The sequence below is a fragment of the Oryx dammah genome, unplaced genomic scaffold (genome assembly GCF_014754425.2).
Source record: "Oryx dammah isolate SB20612 unplaced genomic scaffold, SCBI_Odam_1.1 HiC_scaffold_16, whole genome shotgun sequence".
Lineage (NCBI taxonomy): Eukaryota > Metazoa > Chordata > Mammalia > Artiodactyla > Bovidae > Oryx > Oryx dammah.
Window position 1 is genome coordinate 13,053,990 of NW_024070200.1, and position 18,035 is coordinate 13,072,024.

Sequence of the window (18,035 nt, forward strand, 5' to 3'; positions counted from 1 at the left end):
TGAGCAAAAGCCAGAGCTATATGGCAGAAGAAGACAAAGCAGGAACAGACAGGTCCTAAAGGAGTCTTTGCTGGCTGCTAAGAGCTGTGCTTCTAAGTAGCCCTGTGGAACAGTGTTCTTTGATTTCTGGTTCCAGGGCCCTTTGTGGCAGAGCAGAACTCCACCCTCACCAACTCCCATTCCTGGTTGTCCCTGGGTTTCTCCAGGTCTCAGTTGTCTGTGGTAAGGACCCGCCCTGAGCCGGTGTTACTGCCGGGGCCCTGACAAGCCGCTGAGAGCCCTGGGAGACTCCTGCACCCTGCCTCCAGGCCCCATTCCAGTTTCACTCCAGCCGCCCTTATCCAGCTCATTTCTTTGTTCAGATGTCCTGTATTCCTGCCAACCTGAGCATGACCTGCTCTCACCTTCACCCACACCCCGGAATGTCCCACCTCCTGGCTTCTGTGCACACGTTTTCTGCACATGGACGGCTTTCCTGCCATTGCCACAGGGACAGACCCGGCCCATCTTTCAGATCTGGCTGCCAATGCCACCTCCCAGCTGTTTGCGATCCTCTTCAGCTGGGAGCCATCTCTCCCTCCTCCAAATCTCTTTTAGAAAGCAATTAGTTTCTGTGTGACACGTGACATTTTAATGTGGCTATTTTGGCACCCGGAACATCTTGACTTGGCTGTTTGGATGGAGCCTTAAAAAAAAAAACCAAAACTTAAAAAATTCCTTTTTAAAAAGTAATTATATTTATTTGTTTATTTTTGGCTGTGCTGGGTCTTCATTGCTTCTCAGGCTCTTCTTTAGCTGCGGTTAGCAGGGGCTACTCTTCCTTTGCAGTACGAGGGTTTCTCATTGCGGTGGCTTCTCTTGGCACATGGGCTTAATTGCTCTTTGGCATATGGGATTTTCCCAGACGAGGAATAGAACCCATAGTACTTCCTGCATGTGGATCCAACCTCTCCTGCAGGCAGATTCTTTACCACTGAGCCACCAGGGAAGGCCCTAAAAATTCTTTTTATACACTCACTTATTAAGTGTTAGTCGAACTCCTGGTCTGTGCCCAATGCCAGGTGCTATGGTGTTTGTTCTTATGCTGGTGGAGGAGAAAGACAGTGAACAAATGGTCACATAATGAATCCATGACCCTTGATGGTAGTAGGGGCTGGGAACAGGAAGAATGGAAATTTACAAAGTGAAAGAGTAGGCTGGACTTGGTCTAATCTGGGGAGTCTAAAAGCCCCTCTGAGTAAATGACCCTTGAGCTGGAATGGAAAGGTGAGTCGATGTTAACAGAGTAGAAGAGCAGAGGGAACAGCGTGTTTAAGACTATCAGACAAGAGTGACCTTGATGACTTCAGGGGCGGGAAGAAGCTGCAGCCTCATCAATGACATGGACAGTGACCTGTGAGGAAGTTAGAGAAACTAACAGAGACCAGACCCCATGAGGTTTTAGAGGTTAGAGTATGTGTTTGGTTTTTAATCCAAGTTGCAATGGGTGCCACTGTAGAACCTTTGAAGCGGGATACAGACATAATCTGATTTATGTTTGACCAAGGGCACTCTGCCTGCGCTGTAATGGGTTGGAGTGGGAGAGCCTTCCGTTCCATCAAGGAGGCTGTCACAAGGTCCAGGTGAGACAGCGAGGCGGGGCACGGACAGTGGAGATGGAGTAGCTGGATTTGGACTACATTTTAGAAATAGAATGGATAGATTTTGAAGATGGATTGGAAGTCAGGGGAGAGTGACAGAAACAGCAAAACTTACTCCCCGTTTTGGCCACCAAGGCATGCTGCTGCTGCTAAGTCACTTCAGTCGTGTCCAACTCTGTGTGACTCCATAGGTGGAAGCCTACCAGGCTCCCCCGTCCCTGGGATTCTCCAGGCAAGAACACTGGAGGGGGTTGCCATTTCCTTCTCCAGTGCATAGATCAACAGATATCCTCATCTTGTTATGCACTCGGACCCCTAGGGGGAATCTCAGGAATGAGGGGAGAGATGGGGGTTGATTCAAGATAAATCCAGAGGTGTCTGTAAAACGCTGCTGCTGCTGCTGCTAAGTCGCTTCAGTCGTGTCCGACTCTGTGCGACCCCATAGATGGCAGCCCACCAGGCTCCTCCGTCCCTGGGATTCTCCAGGCAAGAACACTGGAGTGGGTTGCCATTTCCTTCTCCAATGCAGGAAAATGAAAAGTGAAAGTGAAGTCGCTCAGTCGTGTCCGACTCCTAGCGACCCCATGGACTGCAGCCTACCAGGCTCCTCCATCCATGGTATTTTCCAGGCAAGAGTACTGGAGTGGGGTGCCATTGCCTTCTCCGCTGTAAAACGCATACCTTGGTAATGAGTCAACTTTATACTATGTTAAATATATACATAGTTAGTCTATGCTATTTCTAGTGTTTCAAATGAGATGCTTTGTATCAGACATATTTACATCTATGATTTATTTCTCCTATTAAAGAGTGAATTTAAGATCATTAAATTTATCATTGCAATAAATGTCCTAACATCTGAAAGTCCTGTCCTAATGTATCTTGTATATAGTGAGTTTTGATGCTTTGTTTAGGGAAAGGAAATACCCAATTCTATTCCACACAGACTGGGGTAAGTACAATAGAAAATGTAAAAAGACCACTCAAGACCCATCAATCTATTGTAATTTCTCACTTTTAAAGCTTCTCAATGAGTATGGATGATTGGGAAGTGAAGGGCTATGCAGCACGCTTTTGCCAACTAAGTATGTGACTAACATGAAGTACATTACAGGATGTCCCAGTGTTCTGAAAACCAGACAACTCAGGGTTATGCTTTAGTAACAGGACTACCTGATTGGCCAGAACAGGCCGTTCTCTAGGAAACAGAGGGCTCACCTACACGCTGGAGAGTTTTTAGACCAGAGACAGAAGGAGAGGGCCTCCACAGTCACAGCATTTGGATGGTAGAAATAGGGTGTCCTCCTTTTCCATGTTTCAAGCACAGAGGTAGGTACAACCAGCATCTGGAAAGGATCTGCCACTTTCTCACACGATTTCCCTTCCCAACAGCCGCTGCATGTGTCCCGCGGAGAATCCTGGCTGCAGAGACCAGCCCTTCACCATCTTGTACCGGGATATGGACGTGGTGTCAGGACGCTCTGTTCCCGCTGACATCTTCCAAATGCAAGCAACGACCCGCTACCCTGGGGCTTATTACATTTTCCAGATCAAGTCTGGGAATGAGGGCAGAGAATTCTATATGCGGGTAAGAGGGGGTGCTGAGTGGTAGTCACCATCTTCCGCAAGGTGTTCTCTTGTCTAGCCTGGAGTGTGCTTCTAGAAACAGGCCAGAGTGCAGTTTGGAGGGATGGGTGTGGAGGCAGGAGGGGAAAGTGGATGGGAGTCAGGACTCCACTGTCCTGGTTCCTCTCACTTTCTGAGTGGCCTTGAGAAAGTTGCTCCCCCTCTGTGAGCCTCAGGATCCTTACCTATGCAATGAGAAATTAGGCCAAGATGCAATGGTAGGTCTCTTTCTTCCTGCAATTCTTTGTATTTTTTTTAACCATTTTTAAAAAATTGAAGTATAGACAATTTACAATGTTGTGTTAGTTTCAGGTGTATAGCAACGTGATTCAGTTATATTTACAGATATAGACATATCTATATCTATGTCTATATATGTATATTCTTTCAAGTCCCTGGGCTTCCCAGGTGACTCAGTGGTAAAGAATCTGTCTACTAATGCAGGAGCTGTAGGGGAGACAGGTTCGATCCCTGGGACGGGAAGATCCCCTGGAGGAGGAAACCCACTCCAGTATTCTTGTCTGGAAAATTCCATGGACAGAGGACCCTGGCAGGCTACAGTCCATGGGGTCACAAAAGAGTCCAACACGGCTGAAGCAACTGAGCATCCACTCACACACGCATCAAGTCCCTACTGTTTGCTTCTAGAAACTGACTACAGCAATGAACAAAATGGTCCCGAATCCCTGCCTTCATGGCACTTACATAGCTGTGAACTTAAAGGCATTCCTCAAAGAAGTGGGCTCCACCTGTGTTGTCCAACACAGTAGCCATATGTTTCTTTAAATTTAAGCTAATGAAAATGAAGTAAAATAAGCAAAATTAAAAATTAGTTTCTTTCGTTGCACTAACCACATTTCAGGGGCTCAGTAGCAACATGTGGCTGTTGTATTAGCTTGGATATAGAACATTTCTGTCACTGTAGAAAGTTTGGTTGGCTAGCATCAATTTAGCCATATCAGGATAAATTGATGTGGATTTAATCAGGAACAAATTTTAGAGCACACATCCTAAATGTATTTGCTTATTTGTAAATTACACACATGTGATACTGTACCATTTCTATTATTGAGCTTCATTTCCCTCAACCTCTGGAGTAATCACATGTCTTTGGAGCCCACTGTCTTACAGCTATGTTTTTCACATTTCAGTGTGAATTTGGATGCTTGTTGAAAAAGTGAATCCCAGAACTTCCTCTCTAGATAATTTATTTCAGAAGATGGTGACTAAGACCTAGTGTATCGGTTTCTGATGGCTGCTATAACAAATTGTCACCAGCTTGATGGCTTAGGACAACAGGAATTTATTCTGGAAGCCAGAAGTCTGAAATCATTGTCACTGTGCTAGAATCTACCCACTGCTCTGGACTTCCCAGGTGGCACTCGTGGTAAAGAACCTACTTGCCAATTCAGGAGATGTAAGAGATGCGGGTTCCATCCGTGGGTCGGGAAGATCCCCTGAAGGAGGGCATGGCAACCCACTCCAGTATTCTTGCCTAGAGAATCCCATGGATAGAGCAGCCTGTCCATGGGGTCAAAGAGTCAGACACAACTGAAGTGACTTAGCATACCCACACACGTGCTGAAATCAAGATGTCAGCAGGGCTGTGCTCCCTCCAGAGGCTACAGAGGAGAATCCATTCCTTGTCTCTTCCAGCTTCTGGTGCTGCCAGTCTTTCTTGATTTGTGACCACACCACTCCAATCTCTGCATCTGTTGTCACAGTCCCTCCTCCTCTTCTGTGTGTATCAAATCTCCCCCTGTCTCTTAGAATGTCACTTGTCATTGTATTTAGGGCCTACCCAGATAATCCAGGATAATCCCCCTGTGTTGAGATCCTTAACTTAATCCCATCTGCAAAGATCCTGTTTCCATATAAGGTAATATTTATAGGGTCCAGAGATTAGGACTTGATACCCTTGGGGGCCATGATTCCCCTTGGGAGTCTGCATTTCTAATGAACACAGTATGTGGTCCTCCAGGGTCAGTGTGGGGCACTCAGAAGTTCACAGCTTCAGCCTGTGGGCTGGTGAAAGGACCAAGAGTCTGAGCTCTCGTCACCCTCTCCGAAGCCCCTGTCTTCCAGTCTTTGCCTCTGGGGCTGGGACGATCTGAAAACAGAGAGGTTTCAGAAGCAGGATTAGAACAGATTAGCAAAGGCCTCAGGGGCGAGTATCTTTTTCCTCACTAATATGTTTTTGGCAAGACTCTAACAGAGCCAGGTCACATGTGATAACGCACCTGTGGACCCAGCATCTCTAGAACAGTGTAGTGGGGTCACGGGATTTGTAAAAAGACGGAATGAGCTGAGGGTAGAGGAACTTCTCAAGATGAAACAGATGGAGCTGCGTCTCTGTCAGTCCTTCCCGCGTTCCCATCAGCCATGGCCATCCAGCAGAACCCACCTCTGCCCGCCCCTGTGGGCTTGCATAAGCCCCTTGAGCATAAGCCCAGCCTGCCAGCACTCTCCAATCTGGCCTCTGTCGTCCGTACAGACACAGCTGGTGCCAATCATAGGGTACAAAGATGCCCCTCTCAGGGATTTCAAATACCATCACCTATATCAGCTGCTTTAGTTTTCAGCCCAGCAGAATAGAAGCTCTGTAGGAAGTGGCCTTGTCTTGGCCAGGTCACCACCTACTGAAATCCCCTTGATTCAGATGTTACCTGTGTAGCTGACTTGTAAGAGTTGCCCCATGATGGCGGGGGAGGAAGATCGTCTTCTGCAGGCGAGTGACCAGGAGGGGGGCCCCTTCCTGCGAGCTTACTCTAGTGCCTGGATTGTTATGGCGACAAGGGGACCCTTCAAACTCACAAAACTTTGAGCTGTATGTGGTTTGCTCTCTCTCTGGAGAACATTGAGAAGGCCCCTAATTTGTTAGCATTTATTCAACTGAGGATGCCAGGACACAAAGGGGATGAGGGCACACAGACCTGCCCTGGGAATGGCTGAAGGAACTTAGGGATGGGAAGCTGGATCCTGGCTGGAAAGGTCCTAAAGGCTGCTCTTGGGAAGAGAAGACAGGCCCGGTGTAGGGGCTCTGTGAAGCCAGGCAGCCTCCCTGCAGGAGGAGGTAGGGTTTCCCTCGCCACATTGTGCAAAGCAGCAGTGCCCTCCTCAGGAGGCCACGCAGTCATGGGCTGTGGAGTCAGGCTGACCCACCTCATTTTCTTCTACAACTCACCAACCCTATGGCCTTGGACACACACTCTAACCTCTCTGAGCCTCAGTTTCCTCATCTGTGCATGCTAAGTCACTTCAGTCGTGTCCGACTCTTTGCAACCCTATGGTCTGTAGTCCGCCAGGCTCCTCTGACCATGGGATTTTCCACGCAAGAATACTGGAGTGGGTTGCCATTTCCTTCTCCAGGGGATCTTCCCGACCCAGGGATCGAACACACATCTCTTACATCTCCTGCATTGGCAGGCAGGTCCTGTACCCCTAGTGCCACCTGGGAAGCCATCCTTATCTGTATAGAGGGGATAATGACAGTATCTTCTCTGGGATTGGATGAGATCATCTACTTAGCCCAGTGCCTGGAGTACAGAGCAGCTGTTTTTTTATCAAACAAGCAGGATGAAACTCTCAATATCTATTTCTCCTCTGGCTATTTTGAACCTGCACACACCTGGGTGAGCTCTCAGCCCATAGGATTCACAGATGCTCTCAGTTACTATTGAACTGTCTCTCTCCCCCATATCAGAAGTCCCAGCTGCTTTAGGTAGAAGCCAACCACCCAGTCTCTCAGTGTAAAGTCCCCGCCTCCCCCCGCCCTCCCTGCCAGCTTGGCCTCTTTCCTGCCTTCCTCTTCCCCTTTCCTCACTGATGGTGCTGACCTGGCTCCTCCTCTGGGGTTTTGGGGGTACAGATGGTGGAAGGGAGGCGGTGAGGGGGGCCAGGGTCTTACTCCCTTGTTGCCATTGTAGGCAGGACCTGGTGCTCTCTTCTGGGACCCAAATGCTCTTGCTTTCATGGGATGCTTTGTCGGTTCTTTGGAGACTTCCCTGAGGACTTTGCACTGACCATTCCCAGGTGTGGGCGAGGGCCTCTGGTTGGCTGCTTGCCACCCCAAACTGCTCTCTCAGAAAGTCTGCATGTGTGGGTGTTGCCTCACCCTGGCGGGCAGACCTTGCACTGGGCCTTCAGGACACCAACCGCCGGCTTCCCCTCAGCCCCCTGTCCCCTGCGTGGTGCACAGCATCTCTGGGCTCTCTTCTCCGGGAGAGTCCAGTGCACTCTCTGGACCCTTAACCTCAGAGGAGCCACATTGAAAGCTTGATCTGGGGGCTGGTAAGTGTGTCTGATACACTTATACAGGCTGGAGGTGACAGAGAGAAACAGATCTGGCGCTGGGCCATGGCCTTCAAGTCCTGAAAGACAACAGCAGGAGCAACTACACAAAGAGCAGTGGCAGCTCATCCTGTATGGTGTGGGACATATGCCAAGTATTTTCCATATATCACTGCTCTCATCTTCATCACAGCCCTGTTCTCTAGGGCAGGGGTCCCCAGCCTCCGGGATCTACTGCCTGATCTGAGGTGGAGCTGATGTACTAATAGTAGAAATAAAATGCACAATAAATGTAATGCACTTGAATCATCCTGAAACCATCCCCCACCTTCCGGTCTTCCACAAAACCGGTCCCTGGTGCCCAGAAGGTTGGGGACCACTGCTAGAGCTTGCTTGCTCTCCCTGACTTTACAGAGAGCACTGAGACACCAAGAGTTGAAGGAACTTGCCCCAGATCTTACAGCTTAGCAAATCCCAGCGCAGGATTAGAACCCAGACAGTGTGCCACTAGTATCTATACATACTCTCACATTTCTCTTTAGGATGTGGAGTACTTGTCTAGCTTTGGGGTCTCAGCCAAAATTGAGGTAACAAATAACTCTCCTTTAACATCTAATCACAATAGAAAGTGTCCAATAAGCACTGATTATGATTGTACTGGTAGAGTCATTTCTGCAGCTGCTGCTACTGTTGTTAGGAGGTTGTGGGCTGTTGGGCCCTGGCAAGGTTGGACATGCTGGAGATGCCCAAGGGACTGCAGCATCTTGTCAGGGCGTGGGTGTTGATGGCTGTTCAGGCTCTGCCACCCTGAGTGTCACTGATGGTGTTACAGTCTCCTAAGAAGAGCTTCATTTCTCACAGCAGGCAAGCCACACACATACGTACCCACAAATGTACACACACATGCACACATGCCTGTACATACACGTGTACACACACTCATACAGTTGCTCATGTGCACAGGTACATCCACACATGCACACACACAGGTGCACACACACACGTACACACACATCCCTTTCATGAGCCCCTGTTGGCACTCTGTCTCCCACTGAGACCTGGACAGACAACTGGTGACTGGCTTTGGCCAGGTGACTTAGGGACAGTTAGGACGGGAAGAAGGAACATGGTCACGGGGCACAAACTGTGCCAAAGGGCATGGAGATCAGGTGACGGGACCAGGGGAAGCTGACTTGCTGTGGCCTGGCTGCTTGCCCTGCATCAGACAATGCCATCTTGCTGGTTGACTCAGGAAAAACCTGAGCCTGTGTGGGGGCAGGCCCAAGAAGACAGACGGTCAGGTGGGCTGTTTGCAAGCTACTCCCCTGTGGGCCCCTTCACTGGCATTGCGACTCGCTCCACCTTCTGTCATTGATGTTAATTCAGCTCTACTACATTGGCAGCTCTGAGAGTTTAGGAACACTTGGCTTCTGCCCATTATGAGGGGAGGGAAAAACAACCAGGCAAATATTTACAATTCAAAGGAGTGATTCTCAAGTAGACTAAGTGCCTGGGATGGTCTGGAAATGGAGAGATACTGAGAACTTATCTGAGTTTAATGGCTAGAAGCTTGATTTTTGGAGTCAGATTCTCTAGTACCATGTGCTAATATACTTAACCTACTTACTTTGTAGGGTTATAAAGATTAAAAAGGAGATGTATGCAAAAGAAAGGGAAAGTGTCAGTCACTCAGTCATGTCTGACTCTTTGCGATCCCATGGACTGTAGCTCACCAGGCCCCTCTGTCCAGGGGATTCTCCAGGCAAGAATGCTGAAGTGGGTAGCCCTTCCCCTCTCCAAGGAATCTTCCTGACTCAGAGATCAAACCTGAGTCTCCCACATTGCAGGGAGAGTCTTTACCATCTGAGCCAACAGGGAAGCCCAAGTCTTAGCCAAATGCTGAGTATCAACCATGACCACCATCATCATTTTGTACCAAGTGATCACCAAGTCCACTAATGACCAGAGCCTCTAAAGGGGGCCCATTTCATGAATGCCCTGGGTCTGCCCTAAAAGCCTAGTGAGGAGTGGCGATATCTGTCCTCAGCAAACTTGGCAGACACTTGAGTCCTCCATGTGCTTGTGGGCGGGCCTTTCTCAGGCTACTGCATATCTGATCCTGCTGGGGATCAGACTGGTTGATCTCTAAGACCACTTCCAAATAGAAGAGGCAGTGATGCTCTCACACTCTGGAGACATTTACAAGGACAGTCCAAAGGAACAACTGGGACGTTTCCAGCTGTCCCACTCCCAGTCCCTGGCTCTGCAACCCTCTGCAGCTTGCCCAAGCCTGCCCACAGCTCAGGGTCCTCAACCCCAGGCCTTTGTTTGTGTAAACAGTGAAAGCTGGTGAGATATTTAGATCTGTAAATGCCCTGGGCATTTCCCTGTATGGCTGTACCCTCTGAAGTCCTAGCCCAGGGCTCCAAGGTTTTTCAAGAGTTGAGAAGGAAGTCGGAACGATCCTCTGTATGAGAGGGTGCCAATTGCACGGATGCTGACGGGAACAGAGGGAACTGATGCCAAGAGGAAGTTATGTGGTGTCAGGCTGCTGATAGCCCAGAGGACAGGGGAGGTCCCACTACCTGGGTGGCACCTGTCTGCCTGCCCTGCCCTTGTCATACCTGTGGCAGCTCTTGGGGATGTCCAGAACTTTATGGGGAGCTCTCCCTTCATGGAGACAGATAAAATGTCTGGTGTGGCTTTAAACAAGCCAAGTTTCTTGATTTTGCAGAGCTTGTTGCTTTGTTTCTGGACACAGCGCCGGGCTTTGCAACGTGTAGGAAGGGATCGTCCAGCATGTCCTGTTCCCTTGTGCTGTTTCCTTTCCAGGGACCTACTCTCTGGCCATTGCACTGGCCCTCTGAGTATTTGTCCTTTAGGGCAGTGCTAGGGAGAAATAAAACACATATCAGTCTTTTCTGATAATTGTTGTGTAGTGAAAAAAGCCTGGAGTTTGTGGTCAAAAGCACTGGAATGGAACCCCATGTCCCTGCCCATAAGTGGTCTAGTGACCCTAAGCAGTGACTTAACTTATGGAGACTCAGTTCACAAGGAACAACAAGGGGATAACGAGACATACCTTTAGTATGACAGCTAGGGTCCCCAGACTGGGTCCTGTGCTTTTAGATGAGCACCCCTTAATTGTTGATGTGCCCATGGATCACCTGCAGATTGTATTAAGCTACAGATTCTGGCTTAGTATGCCTTAGGCGGGTGCTGAGGTCTTGCAACACTCATAAGTGCCTTGGTGATGCTGATACTGCTAGTCCAAGGTCCACACTTTGAGTAGCCAGGCCTTTCAGAGCTTTTATAGTGATTAAACCAGAATATGTACATAAAAGTGGCCGGAAGAGTGCTTCACACATAGCAGAAGCTCAGTTATGTCAGTCTTCTCTCCTCACCACCTTCAAAACTTTAGGAAAAGATTCAGTGGAGGGAAAAAGCTCACATGAAGCTATCAGGACGACAGAGATAGATTCCCAGAGTGATGAAGCTGCAGGGCAGGGGGTGTGGTGTGTACAGCCAGAAGCTCCAGCAGAGGCTGCACTCGGAACCACCTGGAGGCTGGTAAACAAGTCACACTTCCCCAGGCAGCATCAAAAAAAAATCCACTACAGCAGAAAATCTTGGAATGGGCCCCTGGAATTGTTAGTTTAAAAAGTGTCCCAGGTGCTATGGACCTGTTTACTTGGCAACTACTGATCTGGTACAAACTCTCCTTTTAGAGAGGAGGTCCAGAGAGGTGAAGTGACAGCCTGGAGTCACATAGTTCGGGCAACTGTTTGTTCTTTCATTCAAGACCCAGTCACTGAACATTTACCACATGCCAGGCATTATTCTGGGTTCTGGAGGACTCAGCGGTGGAAAACCCACCCCCAGTCTAGTGTGGACCTAGACATCAGACATGGACCTGGTAAATAGCGTGGATGATGACGTGTGATAATGAACACTCTTCTTCCTTGGTAAAGTAGGGGGTGCACTGGCAGAGGGTCACAGTGACCTGAATTAAATTGGGAAGAGCAGAGAAGCTCCTCTGAGGAGGTGATATTTCAGTGAGACCTAAAGGGGCAGCAGGGAGAAGCCAGGGGAACATGAGCAAAGTCAGGCAGGAGGGCATCAAGGGATGCCAGTCTGCTGGCAGTGGGCAAGGGGGAGCACCCCGATCGGGGCTACAGAGGCTGGCTGTGACCAGACCACTTGACTTCGGCTTTGGTGACTGTCCCAGAGGCCATGTCACCTGAAGGCTTTCCTCACCCTTTCTACCATTGTTTGTTTCCTTTTTCTAAAAATTTTATTATTGGAGTATAATTGCTTTACAATGTGTTAGTTTCTGCTGTACAACATGAATCAGCTTTAGGTATACATATATCCTCTCCCTCTCGAGCCTCCCTCCCACCACTCTCATCCCACCCTTATAGGTAGGTCATCACAGAGGACTGAGCTGAGCTCCCTGTGCTATACAGTAGCCTCTCGCTATCTATTTTACACATGATACTGTATATATATCAATACTTCTCCCAAGCTCCCTTCCCCGCTCTGTGTCCACCATCTGCGTCTCTATTCCTGTTCCTACAAACAGGCTCATCTGTACCATTTGCTGCTGTTTAACAGCTTCCAGAGTCAAGCTTACCCTTGGCTCCTTCAGCCAGTCAGACCTTCTCTAACTTGTATACCTGGTTCCGTCCACAGCAAACGGGCCCCATCAGTGCCACCCTGGTGATGACTCGCCCCATCAAAGGGCCCCGAGACATACAACTGGACTTGGAAATGATCACGGTCAACACCGTCATCAACTTCAGAGGCAGCTCTGTGATCCGACTGCGGATATATGTATCCCAGTACCCGTTCTGAGCACCGGGCCGCAGCCTCTGACACTGCCTCCAACTGCACCAAGGGACAGAGAAGCAGAGAAACCAGAGAGAGCTCGAGAGTGAGGCAGACGTGAGGCCTTTTCGGCTGAATGTCTCCTGAGGAGTCAGCATGAGTCCCGACCACGCCTCTATTATTACAGACCCATCACTTTGAAGGACATACTTCCCCAGTTTCTATGACACAGTTATCGAAAAGCATTATCATTGGCACACTGACCTGAGATCGACGGTGATTTTTCAAGGCCTTCAGTTTATTTCCATAGCTTTCAAAGAAAATAGATTAGGTTTGCGGGGTCTGAGTCCATGTTCAAAAACTGTGAACCACTTCCTCTCACTTCCTCCAGGCCTTCTCTCTATCTCTCACTGATTGCTTCTTTGCCAAGGCCCCCCAAAGCTCCTGGGGATGCTAGGTGTAGCTAGCTTGCTTCTTGCATGTACAGAAGGCTATAGAAAGAAACCACAGAATGATCTAAAGGTTTTTAAAGAGTCTATTTCAAAGCCATGTCTGGTATTTTCAGCCATAAGAGAAGTTTTAGTTGTCCTTAAATTTGTATAACCGTTTAATCCTTTCTTGTTCATTTTGATGATGATTAGTATTTTTAATCCATGGTAGAATGCCTTCAAAAGGTCATAAGGCACATGTTATATTCTGTCTTCCCAAACCCAGTCTCCTCTCCATTTTAGTCCAGTGTTTTCTTTGAAGACCCCTTCATCATGCTTTCTTTTGAATTTTTACCCAACTGGGTTGGAAGGCAGAGGTCTCCAAACTGATTAAATATTTGAAGAGATCTTGTGTTTGGTTCATTTTGACATGAGAGATGATTCAGCCTTTGGGGTTGGTTCTAGTTCTCTTTAGTTTATTGGGTACTGGCTTGAAAAGCTCTCCAGAGAGCATGATCATCATTAAAAACAAAATGGGAGTGAGGGAGAGGAGAGCATCAACCCCAAATCCTAGTCCATTTCATTAGAAGAAAATGATCAAACCCTCTGATGTGGATTATTTCCAGGTACTTTTCCAGAACAGGAAAGTATTCAAGTTGCTTTAAATCGGTGGCCCTCACCCCTGACGGCATAGTAGGATAACCAGTGGGGTTTTCAAGACAAAAACTTGACTTCCTGGGCCTTACCCCCAGAGATTCTGATTTACTTGTTCTTAGCTAGGGCCTAAGAATTTTAAAAACTTCATGAGTGGGTGGAGTTGAGAGTGCACTGTATAAAGAGACGGAGACAAATGGGACGAAGCCCTGGCCCCTTTATCTTCAACATCTTTTCAGTTACTTGTACAGTTTGTTGTCTTTTTCCTAGTCAGTGACCTGGATTCCTTTCAGTCTTGGAACCCCAGGCAGGATTAAAGGGAGTCAACAGAGCAGGTCACAGATGGGAGAACGGACTAGGACAGCTGCCTTTGTGTCCCATCCCAGAGATCAAACTTGTTACCGAGTCCAAGCTCACACTGCTGGCCTCACTACAGGTCAATAAATTGAGAGACCAATTGTTGGGGCAAAGAATGACGACTTTGTTCAAAAGTCTGCAGGCCGAGACTTTTGACGCATATCCCAAAACCCATCTTGCCTGAGTTGGACCTCAGGCTTCTTATATACTAAAAGGAGAGGAAGCAAAGTCAAACATTTCCTGGTTCTGGTCAGCCACTGGAGGGGATATGTTAATTTCTTCCTCCCTAAAAGGAACCCTTTCCGAACCATTTCCCACTATGCCCCCTCTGTCAGGTTCAAGTGATGTTAACAGTAACGCCAGCAACAAATCAACAACTGAACGGCCCAGTTTTGCCGCTCAGATAAAAAGAGCAACTTCCTATCAACTTGCCAGGTTTTGCAGGCCCAGCTCCGCAGAGCAGAAAGAGGAGATGGCCCTGGGCCTGGAGCTCCCCTTGCATGTTGGAGTCCTAGGTGTCAGGAATGGGTGTGGAGTTAGAATGCCAAAGGCTTATGTGAGCTCTGCGCCAAGCCGCTCCGAATGGACTAATTCAGGCTCATAACACCACGAGGGTAATGTTTCCTTTAACTTCTGAAAAAGTAGGAGGGGCAGCCTTGTCTTGATGATTTGAGGACCCTTGGGTTTCAGAGGGGCCACCTTTGGAACCAGATCTGAGTCTCAAGGGTTTGCATTCTATTTGTTCATGTCAAGACGTGGCTTCCTGTTTCTAAGAAAAAAGGCACATAAAAGCAGTCTCAAAGAGCTTCTTGGCCTTCAGATTGCTCTTTCCAAATAGCCTGATGAGTTCAGTGTAAATGAATCAGAAGCATGTGGGATCAATTTACCTTAAAATACACTGGGGCCTAAAAAATAAGGGAAAGATGCCTTGGGGCAAAGCATGTATGTACTGTAGGGCTAAACCCCAAACATTTGGGAAACAGTTTCAGAGGCTCCCAGAACCCAAAGCCGTTGGTTTCGGCCACCCTTTGAGAACAGTTGAGTGTTACTGTTTTCACAAGACCAGGAGTAAGTCTGCTCTTCGAATCTCAGCACTGTGCCCCCTTCTGCTCGAGTTTGCAGGGGCTAGCTGTTCCCTTGGAACTTGAGGTATCAGGGCATTCCATGCCTGTTCCCCCACCCTCCACCCCATCAACTCTACCCCATCTCTGAGCTGGGCCGGTAGCTTGTCACATGAACCCTGCTCTGTCAGAGGAATGAAGGGTTATGTGGTGGAAGAAATGCCAGATTAAGAATTGGGATACCTACAAAAGTTCTTGTGTTACCACCTGATCTTCTGGGTTCAATATGGATGAAAACTTCCATTCAGCTGCCTTTAATTCTAAAGTTCTGCGATTCCTTGAAATGTACTTTGGGGATGACAGCCAGCGTTTCCATTAAACTGCAGTTTTAGAGTTTTACAGCGATTTGCCAATCATAACACTTTCTAATTGGCATGGAATCCACCTACCTGTTGCCTCTCAGGCCTGAGTAACATACTTAGAAATTTTCTTAGGTAACTGTCTTGGTGCTTGGGGTATTATTTTCCCAGATGGTGAAAATTTTTCAGCTGGTCTGATTACTTTGTTTATTTGGTGGTTTCAATGTATTTTTGTGTACTGATTATTTACTGTAATATGTACAAACTCTTCATCTGGGTAACCCAAGAGGGTGGTCTGAGGGTCCCCCAGAGAGAGATGACATGACCGAAGAGCAACTATTCTTTTTTCCCCTCTCAACACATGAAATCTTGTTTGTAAAAAGTCTTCATTGTAAGAGGAGAACACAGTTTGGTTAAGCATCCACCCAGTCCACTTGGGTTGGGCCAGTTTCTGGATTCAGAGATGAATAAGATACATAGAGGTCCCGATAAGAAATTTATGAATATCTAAGGATTGATGCAGCCTCCAAGACAAAACTAACTGAAATACATCATGGTGGATGCAGTTTATTATTTTTTTTATTTTTTATTTTTTTGGATGCAGTTTAGCAGTGTGAACAAAATGATTTGGATTAGATTTTCATAATTATTAAGACATACCTGGTTCATACAACAAAAATTATGAACATCGTCAGGCACGTGTTTAAAATTTAGACTAGGATGCCTCTGCTTCAGTTCAGTCGCTCAGTTGTGTCCGACTCTTTGCGACCCCATGAATCACAGCACGCCAGGCCTCCCTGTCCATCACCAACTCCCGGAGTTTACCCAAACTCATGTCCATCGAGTCGGTGATGCCATTCAGCCATCTCATCCTCAGTCGTCCCCTTCTCCTCCTGCCCCCAATCCCTCCCAGCATCAGGGTCTTTTCCAATGAGTCAACTCTTTGCATGAGGTGGCCAAAGTATTGGAGTTTCAGCCTCAGCATCAGTCCTTCCAATGAACACCCAGGACTGATCTCCTTTAGAATGGACTGGTTGGATCTCCTTGCAGTCCAAGGGACTCTCAAGAGTCTTCTCCAACACCACAGTTCAAAAGCCTCTGCTTAGGAGTTACTAAATACACTGAAAGGAAACACAAAATCAATGTTAGCCGAAATTTTTCTCTCTCTAGGATACTGAGGCTGGATTTTTTCTCTCTCTAGGATATGAGGTACATACTGTGGGTATGTACTTTGAAATGCAATGCTTTCATCTCTAGGGGGAAAAAAAGCAGACTTTAGTAAAGCTCTTCATTGTTTTGAAATTGGCCAATACCCATCACCTGTCACAGATATACAGATTGTTCCTTCTTGTTGATGTTTTTGTTCTCAAATTTCTTAGTGCCTTTACTTAACAGATCACTGATAGCTTCATTACAATCCCTGACATAAATAACTAAAAGAAGTTTTGTAAAAAAATAATAATAATAACCAAGAAGCTTCAGGACAAAAGGGAGTGCACTGAGACAAGATTTATTACTTTGGTAGTGTTTTGTTCTTTTTTTTGGCCCTGGGTGGGGGAATGACAGCATCTAGTTAGAATCTTTGATTTGCTAATGATTCCTGGTGAGGAACCTTCGCCAGCTTCCATCAGTGAAATTGATCCTTAGGGTAAGAAAACAGGTGTCAACACAGGAATGATCTATTATTTTGTTGTTGGTGTCCTCTCAAAGAGGGAAAGACATGTTGACAGGGGGTGACTAGCAGTCCTTTTTTTCCCAGGAATTTGAAATATTCTTGAGCAATAATGTAAGGTGAATGTAAGTGTAAATTGTGCATAGATGCAAATATTAAGATCCTTATGATATCTATCAAGATTTAAGCTGGTAATTTATTAATCTGATTTAAGACCACCAGAGAGTCACTGGATTGCTGAATGCCATTTTAAAGTAATTTTTGTTTGGGGAGGGTTGTTTTGGTTTCAACTGAGCCTTTTTTCTAATTCTTCCTCTCCTACTTTCTACTGAGAATACATTTGATGTCGCAGAACTGGCTTCTATCACACGATAGCTACTATACTTTCAAACACGTGCCTTGAGTTCTGAGCTTTAATGTACAAACCATTTATAACTTACCCTATTTTGGATTGCCCCTTTCTTTTTTAAGTTTATTTTTCATTGGAGGATAATTGCCTTATAATGTTGTGTTGGTTTCTGCTGTACAGCAACGCAAATCAGTCATAACTATACGTATATCCCCGCCCCTGTGAGCCTCCCTCCTGCCCCATCCCCACCCCACCCCCTAGGTGGTCACAGAGCTCCGCACCAGGTTGAACCCCCTGTGTTAAAGAGGAGCACAGATCGCTCTTACAGTCTTCATTCTCTGCTCTTAAAAACTTTTACCAAGAAAGTACCCATCATTTAAACCAAGCTGTGGTATTTGCAAATAAATTAGCTCTTTACAGTGATCCTGTAGCCTTACATTTTTCTGTTGTCTTACTTTGTTTCGTTTCTTTCTAGTTCCACATTGAAAGAGACCCCACAGAAGTGTCCACCCCAAGCTTGGCATTTCCACAGAGCATTTTCCCAGTCTTTCTGAAAAGCAGAGCTGTGGGCCAGTAACACTGCAGCAAAGGCAGCGTTTTTATGTGCAAAGGCACTATTGAAATCATAATTGGCATTTTTCAGTAAAACCACAGTTAGTCCAGAGGATCCTTTCAGCTCAGAATCTAGCCAGAGTGGGGAGAGCTAGCCCGTCTTGCTTCCTGCTTTTTTCCTGTTGGAACTTTGGAATGTATAACCTTCTCAGAGCCCTCA

General features: G+C 47.1%; 1 protein-coding gene across 3 annotated transcripts in view; it reads left to right on the forward strand.

Annotated features, from left to right (window-relative positions):
* FBLN5 (fibulin 5) overlaps nt 1–13,218 on the forward strand; it is an 87,151-nt gene extending 73,933 nt beyond the window's left edge. For all 3 annotated transcript variants that reach the window (XM_040256629.1, XM_040256630.1, XM_040256628.1), the window contains 2 exons: nt 3,033–3,228; nt 12,249–13,218. In XM_040256629.1, coding sequence (XP_040112563.1) covers nt 3,033–3,228; nt 12,249–12,410 — 358 coding nt within the window. In that variant the 3' untranslated portion in view covers nt 12,411–13,218. The remainder of the gene's footprint in view (nt 1–3,032; nt 3,229–12,248) is intronic.
* The last annotated feature ends 4,817 nt before the right edge of the window (nt 13,219–18,035 follow it).